At 35.9% G+C, this 19195-nt stretch overlaps 1 protein-coding gene and 1 pseudogene across 1 annotated transcript; both read right to left on the bottom strand.

The window, feature by feature from the left end:
• Positions 1 to 3047: 3047 nt before the first annotated feature.
• LOC120255964 (putative disease resistance RPP13-like protein 3) lies at positions 3048 to 6117 on the bottom strand. The gene is given in 4 exon segments (XM_039263728.1): positions 3048 to 3976; positions 3979 to 4112; positions 4178 to 4885; positions 5700 to 6117. Coding segments are annotated over 4 exon segments (2073 nt in total). The 5' UTR covers positions 6002 to 6117.
• A 1263-nt stretch (positions 6118 to 7380) lies between these two features.
• Positions 7381 to 13845, bottom strand: LOC120255963 (annotated as a pseudogene).
• Between the last annotated feature and the right edge of the window lie 5350 nt (positions 13846 to 19195).

Raw genomic sequence — 19195 nt, 5'->3', positions numbered from 1 at the left:
ACCTTAATGGATAAAATTTATCATCCATATAAATATGAAGTAGTAAGTATTTCTTATCTAGTCCAACTAAACGAACCAATAAATAAATAAATATAAATCACCAAGGGATGTTCAACAATTATATATTAATATATTAAATTGATAACTAATTCAAAACCGAGAAAATAATGGGCATAATTAAAAAATACTAATGTATAAATAGCCATTTCTCAGGTTTAAATATCAAATTTTACAAGTAATTATTTTTACTCCTTATAATTATGGATTTATTATTATATTTGTTCGAGTATTAATTATTATAATATTTTATTATTGACCCTCCTTGGTTAAGTATTATAATATTTTATTATTGACTATACATTTGATTTAAGTAGATCAAATCTTTCCAGCCTTGGACAGGGAGGCGGATGACACTCTTTATTTTGTTTTATATGAGTATATATTTTCTACTATAATTAAATGTCAGCCCTCTAGATAATACCCCTTTGTTATATATGCCAATTTTGAAATAAATGGAAATTTAATCTTTATAAAACAGATTATAAAATTTTGAGATGAATGAATGAAAATTATTACCTTTTCAACATCCATTGTTGCGTTGGAAAATTTAAAATGACAGTTAATTGGAAAAAATTATCATGTTGCATTAATTCTGATATTAGACAACACCATATGTTATACATTTCTACACATCATTATATTAGAATTTAAGGAAACAATAATGATGAGTAATAATTTACACTCAATATATAGACATTTTTAACTTATAATGAATTAAATATGAATTATTTTTGGAACCAATTTTACTCATAATCTTATTGTTATTGCATTGTAGGAAAGAAAGAGAATGATTTGAAGGAATAACGCACGTAAAAGTACAAGATTGAAGAAAATAAGAGCAACGTTTCAACAAAGAGGAACAAGCAAAAGAGTAAAATCTAAGCGCCTAGGCGTTGAGCATGCAGCCGCTTAGGCGCTACAACATCAAGAGGTACAAAAGAGGAAAGTATAGCGCCTCAAAGCGCTACCCGATTTCAAGTTATAAAAAGGTCTAGGGTCGAGACGAAAAAGAGGGGAGGAATCGAGATCAAGAGGCCAGAGCAAAAGATTTAGCGGATCTATTGCCGTGCTTTTAGTTTTTAGTTTTTCTTTTGTTTTTATTTGATTATGAACCTTATTCATATGTCAAACTTTTGCAATTATATGTTCTAAATATCTTTTTCTAGGGCTACGATGTAGCCAGACTATGAAAACCCTAGACTCATCTTTGTTTAATTCAACTTTGATGTTTGTTTTCAAAACTATGTTGGATATTTTTAATTTATGTTTTAATGCTTGTGATTGCTTGATCACCAATTGCATGATTAGTAATTTGATTTGAGACTGAGAGGTGATAATTGAATGAGGTCTTGGTTGAAATATCATCACAATCATCATAAGATAGAGATATTTATGCAGGTTGTATACATCATTATAAATTTCCTAGAGCTTAATGAGTTCTATAGGTTCCACGAGTTATCTCGGAGATGAAGTTAACTTATCTAGTGGAATATGCTATTGATGCTTGAGAAAGATTAATATGTAATTTAGGAAAATTTGATGACAACATAAGAAACAAATGTTGATTAATTGAACTAGATGATCTAGGTAGAATTTGTCTAGGTGAACTCGGAAACCCTAGAATCTCTTGACATTGATTTCTCCTTATATATATATATCTAATCCATGAATTAGATTTTCTAAATTAAATCTCTTCAATCTCATTTGTAAAGTAAAATTAGGGTTAATAATTTTGGTAATTAATAAACACAATCCTCGTGGGAACGATACTCTCTTATCATTATATTACTTGTTTGTGATAACGTATACTTGCGTTATATAAATCACACTCAACAAATAATTATAAATTGGCATAATAATAATAGCAGAAGCATTGCCACACACTTAAATAAATATAAAAATGATAGAGTATCAAACCCAATTACGCTACAAAATAAAATCACAAATATAAACATATATGTGGCCATATAACCACAAAATATCAAACCCATACAAAATTACATAAATAAAATCACGTACATCCACACAAACATCAATTATTGAAGTAGAGTTCATATATAAGAAACTTCATGTATGTTCCCCTTGCTTTGCTAACTTAATATGGAGTTCCTTTGAAGTCCAAAAAGCACTCCTCACGCACGCCTCCCATATAAATAATCCATGTATGTATTTTTTTGCTTTTTGATATTTTGATAATTCCTTGATAACAAAAACATAGTAAATAAAAATTAACAAAACATTAAGACTTACCTTTGAAGGCAACTAACAATTGAACATATTATCCATTCTGCTTGGCTGCATATGCTGAAATATCAAAAGATGAGAGAGAGTTAATTCTAATTAAGATGAAATGGAAAGGTCATACATAGCAAAAAAACATCAAAGTTATACCAAATAATTAAATAAAGAAAGGAACTCACTTAATATTATTAAAAAATGTAGATGTTGGGCACTATGTTGTATCTTGTACCCAGTCTTCTCCTCAGTATTCTCCTTCATCCTAGTTTTTAAATTCTTCAGACATAGATGTTAGAAATTCAATTGATCATGGCAGCAAATTCTTCGGGTCCTTCCGAATCATCTTCAACCCTAATACATTCAGTAGATTTGCAAGACTCTGAGGGCATGACATTGCGTTTCTCCTCTATTGTCCACTCCTCAGAGTTCGTGAAGAGCCCCAATAAACAAGGATAACAATTGAGGGAAACCTGTTGTCGAACACATCATCTGTTTGCCTCTATATGTATCATAATAGAGTCGTAGATATTTGAGACATGGCAGCTTCTCTAGTGTTGCCATTGGGTCTTGCTCCAATTTAGAAAATTCCGAAATAGATCCACTAGTTGTTGAGGAAATACATCATTGTGTGGAAGTTGTTTTTGCGTTCAAACTTCCACCGAGATGTAATTCCTTGAGGCAGTGTTGATTGGAAAAGACTGTAATGATGTTGTCCAAAGGAATTTCATTTCCATCATCAGGATCATTCTCTATAGAAAAAGGAGGCAAGACGCACCCAATTTCTGGAGTGATGAAGATAGGGCATCGGCATGATCATTAGAGACTTTTTCTATGCTCAATTCGCATAGGTTTGTGAGCTTTGGAAGTGCATTCCCTATCCATGGTCCAGCATTTACCCCTTCTAAAGTCTGCAAATTCTTTGGTACATTATTTCCCATATTTGGAGGAGGAACCCTTGATGCATTTTGTAGATCAACATGAATGAGATTGCCAATTGTCCAAAGTGAATCTGATATCTTTTCTAACTCATCAGAGGATACAATAAAAGTCTGGAGATTACGGAGATGACCAATCCATGATGGAACTTCCTTCAAATCATCATTATACAACGCAAGATATCTTAAATGAATTAATGATTTAATTTCACTAGGAAATTCTGATATATCCGAACTAGCCAAAAGAAGCACTCTTAGTAATTTAAATCTGCCAAGTTGTCCTTTCAGAGCTCTAAAAGGCAGAAGGTTATAACTATTGCCATAGAATAGACCCCGCAACTTTGAGTTAGGATAGTTTAGAGTCTCAATCTCATTAAATATGATCAGTCGTCGGGCTGCACAATCTGTAGTGTCATTTTGGGAAATTTCAAGAAATTTGTTCTCTTTGGCTTCTAAAATGCACATGTCACGCAAGAGATCATGGATTCGGCAATACTTTATGCTATCACGATTTTTTAGCACGGTAATTTGGATCAAACATCGTTGTGCTAACTCCTCCAAACAATCAAATCCAAATTCTTCTATGCTTTTACCATTTTTTGTTGGTAAGAAACTTTCTGCTGACCACAATCTAATTATTAGTTGTGTAGGAATTTCCTCATCCTCTTTGAAGCAACCAAAATAAAGAAAACATGATTTCAAGTAATATGGCAAATCATTGTAACTCAATGCAAGTATTTCTAAACACCTTTCTCCACCTTCCACAAATTGCCTCCATTTTCATGTCTCAACAACTTTCCCGCCATGCATCTTGGGTTTGTGGTTTTAGTTGAGACAAGTCCTCCAAGAACTACTAGTGCTAGTGGTAGACCTCCACACCTTTGAACAAGTTGATGAGTCATAATCAACCAAATATGTTGGGCAACATGTTTTAATATTTTTGATTTGGGAAGACCTTGCGAAGAAACAACTCCCCACTCTCCTTTTCATCTAAGCAACGCAATTCATGTGATTTGGTAGTAGGATTAGCAATCTTAGCAACATTTGTGATGCGAGTAGTAATAATAACTCTACTTCCTTTATTAACATTTGGAAAGACTTTAAGTAATTCATTCCATACATCTTCTTTCCAAACATCATCAAGAACAATCAAGTACTTGCCTTTCTTCAATTTTTCAAAAATAGCAACCGAGAGGTCTTGGATTGTGTCAGCTGATGGAGTTGCTAAAATTTTTGATGAGATTCTCTTCAAAACCTCATGGATGGTATATTGTTGAGATATGATTACCCATGCAAATATATCAAAACTTCTCTTAACTTCAAAATCATTATAAATAGATTTAGCAAGTGTGGTCTTTCCCAAACCACCCATACCCACTATAGAGATCACTGACCGATTTGTATTGTTTATGTCCACTAACTCTTGCACAATCTTTTTCTTCTCATCATCAAAGCCAACCATATCAATGTCATCACTCAGCTGGGGCAATATAGGAATCATGCCTTGACTTTTAGACTGACTAGTTGTGCCAATTGTTTCAATGCCATATACTTCTCTACTTCGAGATAGCTCTTGCAACTTAGTTTTTATCCCTTCAACATCCACATGAACCTTGTGTCTACTCACCAATTCATCAATTATAAATACAAACCTGGAGAAAAATCATAGTTATTTCTTATACCGATAAGCTCCAAGTTTTTTAATTCATCTACAGTAGAATTTCATTTGATCAAATAATTTAGAGAAATTTAAAGACTCTGAAGTTTGAGATATTCATCTTACTCATCCTTTACTTTCAATTAATTTTAGTTAATTTAAGCTTAGATTAAAAAAAATGCAAATTTAAAACTTTCAGTAAAATAAAAAAAATACACAGCTTTATTTCTTTTTGGGAAGAACCTCTCCAAATAGAGAAGCTATTTATTAACATGGGGTGAGTGTTTAGTTCATGAATCTTTCCAACATTCCCAGGCAATTGGATAAGAATGTAGAAGCTTTGGTACACTAATTGTTAATAAATAAGGAAATGTCAGATGCTTGGTAATTATATAAATAGATAAAAGTTTTATATCTCAAATCAACAGAAATGTGAGTGCCAAGAGCAAGAAAACTCATGAGAATATGAAAAGAAGTGAGAATAGATAAATACTGTGTTTATCTACTTATCAAGGTGAGAATAGGCCATCATGTACCATATGCAAGTCTAGGAAGACATATTCATCCAAGAATAATGACCCAGTATCCTATTTCGAAACTGTATGAAACGTTTATTCTCAAAACACTGATCTAATAAATTTTGAAAGAAACAATTTCACAAATTATATATATATATATATAAGTGTTGAATTTAGAAAAATAAGTAATTTTTTCAAAGCTATAAAATTGGTGTTTTTCATAGAAGTATTCCCTATATATATGATAAGTGCTTATTTTCATGTAATCAAATTGGTGTTGGTAAAACATACCTCTTGATGAAACCAATGCAACCAGACTGCCTCTGTTGTCTACGCAGCTTGCAATACATGAAAGTGTCAACGATGTCCTCAACTTCAAAAGCCATATCTCTCATGTCACTGACCCAGTTCTTCACTCTCTCATCATCTCCCTGGCTCTTCTTTGCATCTGCATCTTTTAAGAAGCACTGCATCCGCCGCAGTTCTCGTTCCAACCACTCCACTTCGTCTCTCACTCCGTGCAAATTGATGGCTTCTTGCACTAATAGATCACCAAGTTTCTGGATTAGAAAACCCACTGCAGCCTCAGCCATTGATTTGTTTCTCTCTTCTCTTTTTTGTTTTGATCAAGTGGTGACAAGCAGTAGTGATCAAGAGAAGAAAGTTAAATATGATCTATATATTTATAACCTTCTCAATATGATTCTGTTCTAAAGAGATGCTTTGCTTGCATTTGCAGCAAAAGCATATCAAGAAGTTGATATAAAGAAAAGGAGGAATAAAGATATCCACTAATGTAGTGCTTTAATATGGCCAATTGGGGAACAACAGAAAAAGAACGGAAAGAAAAAGAATTATACCAAAAAGTAAAGTTGGTAATCAGCATAATGATCTTTTATCATTATTGTTTTCTTTTATTTGGGTCCATTTGCGCACTTATATGTATATATATATGAATATAAATATAATTTGTGGACATCATGCTCTGTTATATATATGCCAATTTTAATTTTTTCCCTAAAACATATATACAATTTTTATGACTAGTTTGACAAAAGATTCTTCATTCAATATTAGATTTTCTAAATGTTGAAACTTATGGGGTATTCATAGTAGTTGTACGTGGTTCTATATACAATCTTTTGATTTTTACAAAAATATGAAAAGAGTGATAAACCATCCCAATTAACTAAAAGAGGAAACAATAGTCAACCCCACGCCAAAAACATCGGGGTAAGAACAATAAGAAGCACGAAACCACTAGAAGTGGTAACAACGAAGAAAACAGAACAAAACAACAAACAAAAGATAAAATGAGGAACAAGCCTTCTCACACCCACAAAGAAAAAAACAAACATATATCTTCTCATTTTTTACAAAGTAATTTCTAGATTTTTCTATACATTTTTCTAATTGAAACTATTCTAATTTTTTTTTATTATAATTTTTTTTTTATTAAAAGTGGATAAACCACTGATTTATTGAGGAATAAGAAAACAGTACAGGGATAAGATTCTCTCACTAGAGGTGAAGGAGAAGGGTACAACAAAACATAGAAAGGAAAATAAAAAAAAGGTAAAAATCTGATCAGGCGGAAGACACCGTCTGGCATCTCAGGCCTGGTCAGAAGATTTGGAAATGCGACTACTCCTGAGGGGCGTCATGATCGAGTTCGCCGGAAGGATTTGATGCTCTAGCGCTGAGGAAGTCAAGGGAGCGCTTAAAATTATTATTATTATTATTATTATTATATAACATATAGACATTCTTGTTTAAGGCTCTAGAAATTTTTTCCAAATCTATTTAGAGTTTTGTTCACTAGTTTGGAAAGTCATTAATTTTAACACTCATCTTTAATGCACTATGGGCATACTTGGAGCAAATTTTGACAATGTCAAAGACTTTGTGAATATATCTTCTAAGTGATCATGGTGAAGAAATCATAACACTTATTACTTAATTATGTGTGTCATTACACATTAGCAACTCTGTGATCAGGAAAACATGCCTGAGCATACACTGTCAAGTAAGTGACAATATTATATGCACATTAATAGCAAAAGAAAAGAATTTAGACCAAAAAAGAAAGGGCACTAGTGATGAATAACAGAGAGATTTGCTCTTGGTTGTTTGATAAATAAGGCTTCATTCACTGAGTTTATTTAAGGTACACTCTTTGTTTATCTGCAAAAGTATCATTAACTCTAAATTAAAATTTGAAATCTTGACATAACTTAAAACAGCTTATTGGCTCAATTATGTCCCATCAAACTACATTAAATGGGCATAACTTGGAGGTTGTGAAGTTCATTGGAGAATATGACCAGATCTCACCTTCAAATTGAGTGTTTAATCCTTCAGTAATGCACTCTTCATCTTTCATGTTGCTGCAATGAATTGTCAGACATGCATTGAGGATCAAATACATCTTATTTGCGAACCTTGATGTCGAATTGTTAAAAATGATGGAGTCTTGCTCTATAAATCATTGGTGGTTTTCATTCCTGAAAACTAAGATACGCCTCAACAATAATGAACTAGAAAAGAGCTGAATAACAATATCATTTACAATATTAATACATTAACCAATCATAAAGAATGTCAACAGGCATTTGTTCAATGCACCACAAATTCGAGAAATGTTACTCCACAAAATATTTCAGAATATTTCATATTCTGTTCACATTCTATATCAATTAAACATCATAACCTAAAATGAATATCTTACATACAATATAAAGATTCTTAAAAATTGAAAAAAGTAATACAATTAAACTAGCATGAAAAGTTTTGGACTTATTCTGTAGATGTGCACTACACTTAAAAAGAGCTTTAGAGGCGGTTTTCATGAGCTATAGAGGCGATTTTAACCGCCTTTATAACGAATTTCGTATTAAGCCGACTCTAGAATTTAAAGCCGGTTTGATACAACCGTTGGATAAATAAATAACTAAAGAAGAGGTTTTTAAAGACGGTTATAACCATCTCTGCAATTAACAACACACATACGATTATAACCACCTCGATCATTAAAATTTTAAATTACAGTTTTTATAACCACCTCTAGAAAGAGGCAATTATACAATTAAAATTTTAAAACTCTAGTTATAGTTATGGAAATGGTTATAACCCCTAATAAATAATTTTTAATTAAATATATATTATTTAATCAATTAAAACAACAACATCAAGTAATAGACTTTTAAAGAAAAATAATTTGTTTGAAATTTGTATTTGATTGACTCAGTAGAGTTTCCGATAATCAAACACAGCTAACCACCTCTAGAAAGAGGCAATTATACAATTAAAATTTTAAAACTCTAGTTATAGTTATGGAAGCGGTTATAACCCTAATAAATAATTTTTAATTAAAATATATTATTTAATCAATTAAAAACCTGTACTTTTAATCATTTAAAAACTCACATTTTTAATTGAATTCAATTTTGTCATGATAGGCAGCCAAGTTTGACTTCATTATTTCTAACACCTCTAGAACAACAACATCAAGTAATAGACTTTTTAAAAAGAAAAAAATAATTTGTTTGAAATTTGTATTTGATCGACTCAGTAGAGTTTCCGATAATCAAACACAGCTCTTTTGTTGCCCACATTGATGGAGCTTTGAACTGCTGCTGAAGAATGAAATGTGCTATATCAGGGTCACAATGAGAGGGTGGTACTTCATCGGAGCCGATGACGTTCTTATAGTATCGCCATCTTCTCTCCTCGTCTTCCTCCCACCAAGCACGCATGGTGGAACAATCATGACATGACGGTGCACAGACCTAAGCACCGAATTAACAACCCCATTGTAAGTATTCAATCAAATTATGTAAAAGTATTTGCATTCACCATCAAGGTATTATTTGAGAACTAGTCATATGACAATGCATATATATAAGACGGTATTGCAAAGTAATTGCAATAACCTTTCCCAACAAGATCATGTCATGAAAATGCATATAAATTAATTGCTGTAAAAAAAAACAGCAATCCGGTGGTATGTAATGAGATATACCATCATATAGCTATACTGAGAAGGAATACCAAACTCTAGATCAGGCTCACTGGGCATTCTTTGAATACGCAAGCCGATCAACCCAAGCTCTTGCATGACCTAGAAAAGCAGAACATAATGATGTATATAATTTAGTAATTTGTGGACTATGATAACTGTAAAAAGGAGTAAAAAATGAATAGAGAATACAGGATGCACGCAAGCAGGAATGAGTCCAAGATCTTCTCCGCAAACCAACATATCTGATGAGTTCAAGAGAACAGGAAGAGTCTTCAATGCATTTTGACGCCAAAGATTTTCTTGCCGACAGAAATAGTAGTCATAGTACAATCTTTTGGGAACATTTTTACTGCAGTAAGAAATGAAGAGTAAAGACAAGCTTATTGCTGTGTGGCAAAGTGAAAATGCAATGAATTGCATTTCATAAAATTCACCTGTGTTCATATAAATCTTTGAAACTTGATGTATCTTCCAAGTTAAAAGCGAGGATAAAATTTCTTAGCATCTTCAGAATTTCTGATAAGAATAATATTCTGAAAGGGAAGGAACAAAGAAAATGAGGCTATTGACAAAATTAAATTCTCTTCATTGTCTCGACAAATTAAAGACAATCATCAACTGATTGCTACCTGAAGATCATTAAATTAAATAGATTCTTTTTTATCAACTGATTGTTAAAAAAGGATAAGTTTGAAGAGAATTGCAAAAAAACAAAAGAATCAGATTAATCCACCTTGTGGACCATGAAAGCTCATACATACAAGCATGTACATCCATTTGATCAGTCCACAATGAAGATCATCAAATTATGAGCTTATTGGTATTTTTATCCCTGTGAGTGCTGGCTAATCAGTTTAAGACTTCAACAAGGTGGGTATTGAGCATAATCATAAAGCCAACTAGTGATTCGTTGGTCTTATCACGCCATTCAAATTAACAATGAACATACTGCAGTCACATTTTGCTTCTATTAACTGGCTTCAAGGAAACAGATTTATGATGCTTCCTAGAAATTGCAGACATTATAATAAAAAGACCAATTAGTGAAATGGCTATTAATTACTCAATATGAAACGTGGCTAAGATTTGGATGCCTATCTCAAGAATTCTATGCTACCTCATTCCCGCTGGACTAGAGAACAATGAGCTAGATAAAAACAGATGCAAAAACAGATGAGTACCTCATAGCAGAGTTTTTGATATTCATTCAAGAAGGTGGAAGCAATAACAGTACAAAGGGATCCAAATTTTTCCTGAAATAAACAAAAGGTTATTAACACAACCGTCATAGCAGAAAAGAAGGCAAAAGATAAATGTTGCGGCTAAGCCAAGGATAGATATATTAAGCAGAAACCTGCAAAATCTCTTTTGCCGGATATATGGACGGCTCAAGTGATTAAAGTCCCATATACCCACTCTCCTTCTCGAGCTCATCCTAAAAATGCGGTATTTCTTTTCAGTAAAAATTGCAGAATCAGAAATAATAATTAGCATTTCTTTTGGAAAAATAATAATTATATATTATTTAACTAGATAAAACTATTTTGCTTAGTTATCTCACAACCAAATATTTGCATTACTGCTTACTCTAGTTTAACTTATGTTACCTGACTAATGAGACTGGAAGGACGGAATTTTTCCTACAAGACCAGTAAGAGTATGATCAGGGAGTTCCCAGATTCTCAAAGAAACCCAAAAATATGATCTATTCTGTAGCACTGAAATATTTTGACATCTGCAAAAGTAGAGAAAAGGCTAGTGCATAAGAAAAGATGAAATGATGGAAAAGCATAAAGTGAAAAGCAAATAAATAATCAGAATAACCTGTGTTAAACGAGCTCGCCACCATGCGAAGTTATCTTTTGACATCTCCCAGTAATATGTTGGGAACCCCCAATTTTGTCCATTCTTATCAAAATAATCTGGTGGTGCACCTGTAGATGTGTTCATGTGAAACAAATTAGGGTATACCCACGTATCCACACTATTCCGATCAACACCTATTGGCAAATCCCCCTTCAATACTACTCTGTTCTTCCTTGCATAAGTTGCTGCCTCTGACAGCTGGATATATAGTGTGAGCAAATCACAACCATGAGAATAAATAAATAAACAGAAAATTCTATTTGCCATAATGCAAAACTAAGAAATGATCTTCTTAAAAGCAAATTCCAAAGTAGTAATGAACTTTAGTTGCCTGTAAATGTAGGTGGTATTGAATGTAATAGTGGAAACATATAATTTCATAATGCAGCCTGTCTTTTGAAACAAACTTCTGGAGCTGATGAAAAATGTATCAGGTGATCAGAAGAAATGATATAAAATGCTCATTAAAAATGTGGTTGCCGATATTCATAACAAAATTCTACAAAATAATAACCTCTAAAAAGAATCCAGTATCTGAATTAGGTATTTCCGTAGTGATTTGGATTGTTTCTAAATAAGAGCTTAATGAAATCACAGCTGCATTACCTTTTCTTTTGAGAACACTGAAAAGCAGCCCCATTGTGTGTGGTCTGATGTCTCAAAGAAGTCTCTTAGAAAACAGAAAGCAAGTCAAAACATAAATAGCCAAAAGCAAGGTGCTGTTCACGAAAAAATCACATGTCAAGTGGTTTACTTAACAAGATAATAATATACATGCAATCTTCATGACAGTCTGAACTTCAAATTAAGAAAGGTGCTTCAAACACTAATGTGATTTCAATTTATACAGTATACTGCAACTAAATAGCCAAAAGCAAGTCAAAACATAGACTTCATATACCAAAATCAAGTATTTTATCCTTCTCCAGATTGAAGGAAGGAACCAAAATCAAGTATTTTATCCTTCTCCAGATTGAAAATTTTCTTTGCAATTGATAATTTTGCAGCCATTGTAGCCTCATAATCAACATCCTGTAGAAACAAACATCCCACATGAGAACTAGGAAAACAAAAGGAATCAGGATTTACCAAAGTATTCATAAGTTTTGTCAATAATAAGACACTGAACAGCCTGTTACCAAGAGTGCCAAGTAAGCAGAAATTGGTCCACGTTGGGAATGCTACTTATACTATATAAAGTTTATCTAGTGGTACTTAAAGTAATTGAGATATGCATTGATCGCTACAGGCCTATGTGCCCTTCTCATACTTCTGAATGTTTTGCATGAATGGTACATAATGGCATGTGACATTAATTCTAAAAGTAAACCTCTTCTTTCAATTTGCAGTTCTTTGACTACATGCATGAAGATGGCCCAATACTTCACCTCAAGAAAAGTAAAAGAGAAAAGAGAAGAGAAGTATTCATTTGAGATTGCCACAATATTCTCAAAAATCTCATAACAGAATCTAGTTCTCCTAGAAGTTCAAATTGGACATCAAACAAAATTAAGAATATTAATCCCAAGGTAATACCATTAATTAGACACACATAATAAGGGCAGTATCATCCAATAACAGGCCATGTAGGTGTCTTAAAGTGGATTATGTTTAATAATTTCTGTTTTTCATTGTTAATAACAAATGACCTTTCTGATGTTGACACCTATATTCTGGGAAACCAAATGAAGAGTATAAATACATTTCAAAGCCCATATTAAAGACTAAACAATTTTTCCATTCAAATAATGCCACATAAACTAATCTACTGAACATATAAAATTCTTAAAAAATGTAAAATCCAAGGCTTTCATAGCTTGTGTGCTCCAGTCCAATTTACAGGCATTTCACACAACTGAAAGCCAAGTTAGAGTTGATAAGCAATTATATAAGAAACACAAGACATGTTGATTTCTCCACTAACATCATATAGAGACGGTTGCCTAAAGAAAACTAAAAATCACCCCACAAAGCAAGTTGAATGCTGATAATTAAGTTTTGCCTTTCTGTCAACCCGATCTTTTTCACTCAAAATTTCTTTCTGCATGGCAATTATAAAGAAATTAAGAAGAAGTACAACATAACTGAAAGCCAAACTAAACAATTTCAGAGGTTGCATCTGAAAACACATCAAAGCACCAATATGTCACTGTAAATGAAGAAGGTCCATGGCAACCTTAATTTCTTCTGGAAGATTGGTTGAAAGTGCTTGCACTCTCAAATACAATGGATGCAAGGCAAATACTGAGAGAGAGCTGTAAATTCAAAGAGAGTAACAGGTAAAACATTTTTATGATGAGGACAAAACTATATTATGAGCTGTTAAACACATTGTGCCAACCATACGATGCTATATTACCTGTAGGAATATCAATCCCACCACATCCCATGAACTGATGTATCATTGACTGGCAAAAGCTGAACTAGATGAAAACCTGACTTGACAGCCAAGTCAACAAGTAACTTTAGATCAAGGAACTCTCCAACTCCAAGATCATCCTCGAACCTAACAGAGAACATTGGAATAGCCACACCAGAACCCCTCCACATCAATTCCTAAAAGAAGATACTTCTGGTTCCACATCTTTGCCAGCACCAAAAATGACAGTTTGGAATTCACTTCTAAGGAAGAGATCTTCAGAAGCTGTCTGGAATACAATATGAAAAATGTCATAAAATTTTGAGGAAATACTAACAGTTTACAAGCAAGCATGCAAAATTTTATTAGAAACATATGACTTACATACATATGGCACCAAATGAGACTAGGACATTCATATATGAAATATAACTAAGGGCACAGAGAGCTGGTTTATTAATTCATCATACAAGTCACGCCAATCTCAGAATCCAAGCAAATGGATAAATTATTAGTACCAGGTCAAGCAATTTTTCAAAATGTCTTGGAAGATAAGAAACTAGCCCAATCAGCATCCAATAAGCAAGGAATTCAGCTAAGCAGATAATTATTTACATGTCCAATCAAACCAAATAGTAACCAGTGGAGCACCAAACTCAATTATTTTTGCAAGTCATGCAATGTTGTCATAAAAGCTTCTTGCTGAGAATGGTTGATTCATTAGTATCAGCCTAACATGTTGATTGGAAACGGTATTCATTAGAACCAACATTAAGTGTTGATTAGAAAATAAGTTTGTTGCAATATTACAAACTTTCCATGCATTGGAATTTTCATGTTCCTTGATGTTGAATACTCAGAAGGCAACAAGCAAGCAATGTTTCAAATTCATATTCTTTTGGTAAATTTACCTATTCCCGCTTGCACAAATTTGCATTCATTTTTTATAATTTAAATCAGCTGAAGTATAGATTGCAGCTCCCGGATTATTATTAATTTGTTAACTTAGTTCCAGAAATTTGAATATCTTGATCTACATTAATGAAAATAAGATGTATTTTTACCTGGGTAAAAAATAGGTACATTGCACAAATTGTAGGTGGCACACCATTGTAAAAGTAATGCAAAACACACTTTCATAAGGACAATCAATTCACTAAGCATTCTTGGTATCAATGTGTTTTCTCATAATACATAAATGCGATATGTTCCTCCATTTGTTAAATATCATTTGCAGTTCAACAACCATTGATTACTTGAACTAAAATTAGCTAGACAAAAAAGCAAACAGTGCTATGCATTCAAATCCATAATTTAAGAAAGAATTAAAAAAGAAAACAAAAAAATCATATCATCAAGGGATTAAAATGATGAAATTGCTAGCCTTCCAAAGAGCATGAATTTCCACTAACTCTCCCACTTGAACCCCTTCAGGAAGTTCAAAATTCCGCTTTTTCCCAGCTTCCCATCTCAAGATGTTTCTATTATCATCAACCAAATAGTAACTATACTCACATTTGAACCCACTTGCAACAGCAATCTTTCCACACCAAACAAGTTCGTCACCCTGATGAACTGGACTAGGAGCCAGCCCCTTCTTCACATTCCAATTACAACAATGTTATTCTAAATTTTAATAACATTGTTGTAAGTTTGATGGGTTCGATCATTTCAAAAGCCAACAGTCAAAATGAGCTCCCAGTGGATCACATCCTGCATCTTAGATAAACTACCAAAATCTTACCCCCAAAATCCAAGCACTAAACCTTCAATCCATTCCACAACAACACTTAGATAAACATTACTTGTTAAGCAAACAGCTGATAGACTAGAAAACGTTATACAATGGAAGGAAACAAAAGAAGGAAATTCAATCCTGATAAACTGGAAAACATTTGACATGCTAAAATACAAGGAACAAATTCAAATTGGAGGTCAATGTATACATTCTACAATCATCCAAATTGCGGTATTATTTGTTAGACGTGTGTATGTATATCAGATATATGTATGTATATACATGGGTATACCTGTATATTTGCTGTATATTTGGCTTCTATATGAAGCCTCATGATCACACTTGTTGGGCAATAGATGAGCTTTGATCCATCTCTTTTCTTCTCTTCTTTCATTCTTCTCCTTTCTAACATGGTATCAGACTAGGTACCTTCCTCCGGCCATCTCTCCGGCCACCTCTCCGGCCATCTCTACACTTCACCAGTCGGCCATCTCTACACTTCACTAGTCCTGTCTTCTTCTCCCTTGTTTCATTTCTCTTTTCATTTCCTCATTCATACTTTCTTCCAAAAATTCTTCGCCTCCCGATCCACGCCTGACGACCGGCGACGACCCGCGACCGGCCAGCACATCCCGCGACCGGCCAGCACATCCACGCCTGGCCCCCCCGCTCGGCCACCAGCATCGCCTCCCGATCCACACCCCGCGACCGACCCGCACGCCCGCGACGGCCCCGGCTCGGCCACGCCCGCCTCGACACCGCGCGCGGCCGAGCAAACCTGCGCTCCGCCCGCGCTCGCCACGCCCGCCTCAACACCGGCGCTCGGCTAGCACACTGCGCCTCAGCGCTGCGCGCACCGTTTGCCCACCGCCTGCCGCCGCCGACCGACGCCGCCATCATCGGCGGGAGACGTTGATCGCTACCTTGTCGCCCAGCCTCCATCCTTTCCCCACGAATATAGCCTTTTGTGTCTTCTCCAAGCACATGAAGACAATTGAACTGACTCCATTCAAAAGCAAAAGACATTGATGTAAGTTTCATCAGTACTCATGTGCTTAGGGCTTAGGGCTGATTAAAAAGGAAATATCTATATATATATATGGATGCTTATGGGCTTAGTAGTGTGCTACCTGAGATGCGTCACCGCAATCTCCATCATTCTGATGTGGTACTTGACGGCACCAACTACATCGCTTGGCGGCTCACTATTAAGCGTATTCTTGATGGCATTCGCGTTCTTCGCCATGTTGATGGTACGAGTACTGCTCCTACTGCTCCTTCTATCCCTGACACCACTCCTTCCACCGAGGCCTCTACTCTTCTTCCCGCATTTGAGCGAGTTTGAGAAATGGGCTGCTGACGACTCTATGGCCAAGATGATGATCTGTCAGACGATCACTCTTGATATTCGTACTCAGATTGCTGATCTTCCTACCGCTCGGGCGATGTGGGACTATCTTGAGTGTCGTTACTGTGGTTCCAGTCAGGCGCAACTTTGCACTTTATATCAGACTCTCTCTAGTCTTCAGCAGGGCGAGAACACTGTCGACCAGTTCTATAGTCGGTATTGTGCCTTATGGCGTCAGATTGATGCTCTGACTCCTCCCTATTGTGCTGTTCATGCTGCCCAGATCCTTACTTGTTCTGAGTCTTGCTCACGTCGTCGTAGTCATGATGAAACACGCCGTATGTATGAGTTCATTATGCGCCTTCGTCCCGAGTTTGAACAAACTCGGCCTCGCTCACTACATGCTCCATCGTTCTACTCTTTGGATGATGCTTTTCACCTTTGTTGCGTCTCGAGGAAACCCGCCTCCTGCCACCTTCACAGGGGGAGGTAGTGCTCTTGCTGTTCTTCGCATTCCTTCTGCCTCTTCGTCATTATCTAGTAGACCCCCGACACCTTCTGTCTCATCTCGGCCTCCTTCTTCTACTAGGCCGAAACGCACCATGATTTGTCACTACTGTGGCCTGTTTGGTCATCATGAGCGTGAGTGTCGGAAGAAACAGCGTGGACTTCCGCGTACTGCTCCTTCACCGCCTCTTCTACCGCTGCCTCACTCTCACCAGCAGGCACATTCTGTCCAGGTCTCTCCTGCTCCACCATCTCCAGCTACATCATCTTCTCCTTCGCTGTCTCCTACCGATCATCAGTTATTGGCGATGTTTCGACAGTTTCAGCAGTCTCATCTAGCAGACTCCACTGGCCATGCACGGTCGGCTCAAGTTCCTCCTACTGCTCCAGGTAGTTCCTGTCCTCTTTGGCTTCTTGATTCTGGTGCTTCTCTTCACATGACTCCTGATGCCACTCATCTTCATCATTCTCATCCGCCATTACATGTTACACGTGTTCGTACTGCTGATGGCACCCTCCTCCCTATTTCATCTACTGGCCATTTTTCTTCTACTTTCTTTTCTATTCCCTCTGTCTCTCATGTTCCTCGTTTATCCATGAACCTCATGTCTGTTAGTCAGCTTACTGATTATGGTTGTCAGGTTATTTTTGACCGTACCACATGTCGTGTGCAGGATCACAGTGGGACGGTGATTGGAGCTGGCCGCCGCCATGATGGAGTCTATGTGTTGGATACTCTTCATCTGTCATCTTCAGCTAAGTCTATTCATCACTGTCATGCTACTGTTTTATCTCATCATATGTGGCATCATCATCTTGGTCACTTGTGTCCCTCTCGTCTGTCATCTCTTGTTCGTCTTGGTGTCTTAGGAGCTGTCTCTCCTTCCTCTGATGTTGTCTGTGTTGGCTGTAAGCTTGGTAAACAGCTCCAACGTCCTTATCCTATGAGTGTATCTCAGACTAATGCACCTTTTGAACTTATTCATTCTGATGTTTGGGGTCCTGCTCCTTTTGTTTCTAAAGGAGGTAACCGCTATTATGTTATTTTTATTGATGACTACACTCGCTTTACTTGGATCTACTTTATGCATAATCGTAGTCAGTTATTGTCTATTTATCGATCTTTTATAGCCATGGTTCACACCCACTTTGCTGCCTCAGTCAAGATCTTTCGATCTGACTCGGGTGGTGAATATATTTCTCAGGCTTTTCGTGCTCTTTTATCTTCCGAGAGGGCACCTTACCTCAATTATCTTATCCTGGGGCTCATCCTCAGAATGGGGTAGCTGAACGCAAGCATCGTCATATCTTAGAGACGGCTCGTGCTCTTCTTCTTGGTGCTTTTCTCCCTCCTCATTTTTTTGGGCCGATCTTTGTTAGTCACGGTGCTTTATCTAATTAACCTTCAACCTGGCTTGACTGATACTCGTACTGCCGCTACACCAATGGAGTTGCATTTGCAGCTTCGTGCTTCTGATGGGACTCCCTTACGGATCCTACTGCTATCGACATCTTGTGGGTAGCTTGGTATATCTTCTTTGTTACACGTCCCCGACATTTCTCATCGTCGTGCACATTCTCGACCGGTTTGTTGCGGCTCCCACCTCGCTCATTATGGACATCTTCTTCGAGTACTGCGATATCTTCGTGGCACTTTCTCGCGAGGTTTGTTCTACTCACACCAGTCCACTCTTCAGCAACAGGCCTATTCTGATGCTACTTGGGCCAGCTCTCCTGATGATCGAGTCTCACATCAGCCAGCTCTGTATCTTTCTTGGGTCTTCACTTGTTATTTGGAAGACTAAGAAACAGCACACTGTTGCCAAATCCAGTGCTGAGGCTGAGGTTCGTGCTTTGGCTTCTACAGTACAGGAGGTGCTTTGGATTCGCTCGATTCTACAGGATTTTGGTGTACCGATCCATTCTCCTATTCCTATTCACTGCGACA

The sequence above is a fragment of the Dioscorea cayenensis genome, unplaced genomic scaffold (assembly GCF_009730915.1).
Source record: "Dioscorea cayenensis subsp. rotundata cultivar TDr96_F1 unplaced genomic scaffold, TDr96_F1_v2_PseudoChromosome.rev07_lg8_w22 25.fasta BLBR01001253.1, whole genome shotgun sequence".
Lineage (NCBI taxonomy): Eukaryota > Viridiplantae > Streptophyta > Magnoliopsida > Dioscoreales > Dioscoreaceae > Dioscorea > Dioscorea cayenensis.
This window is presented reverse-complemented; position numbering and strand designations above follow the sequence as displayed.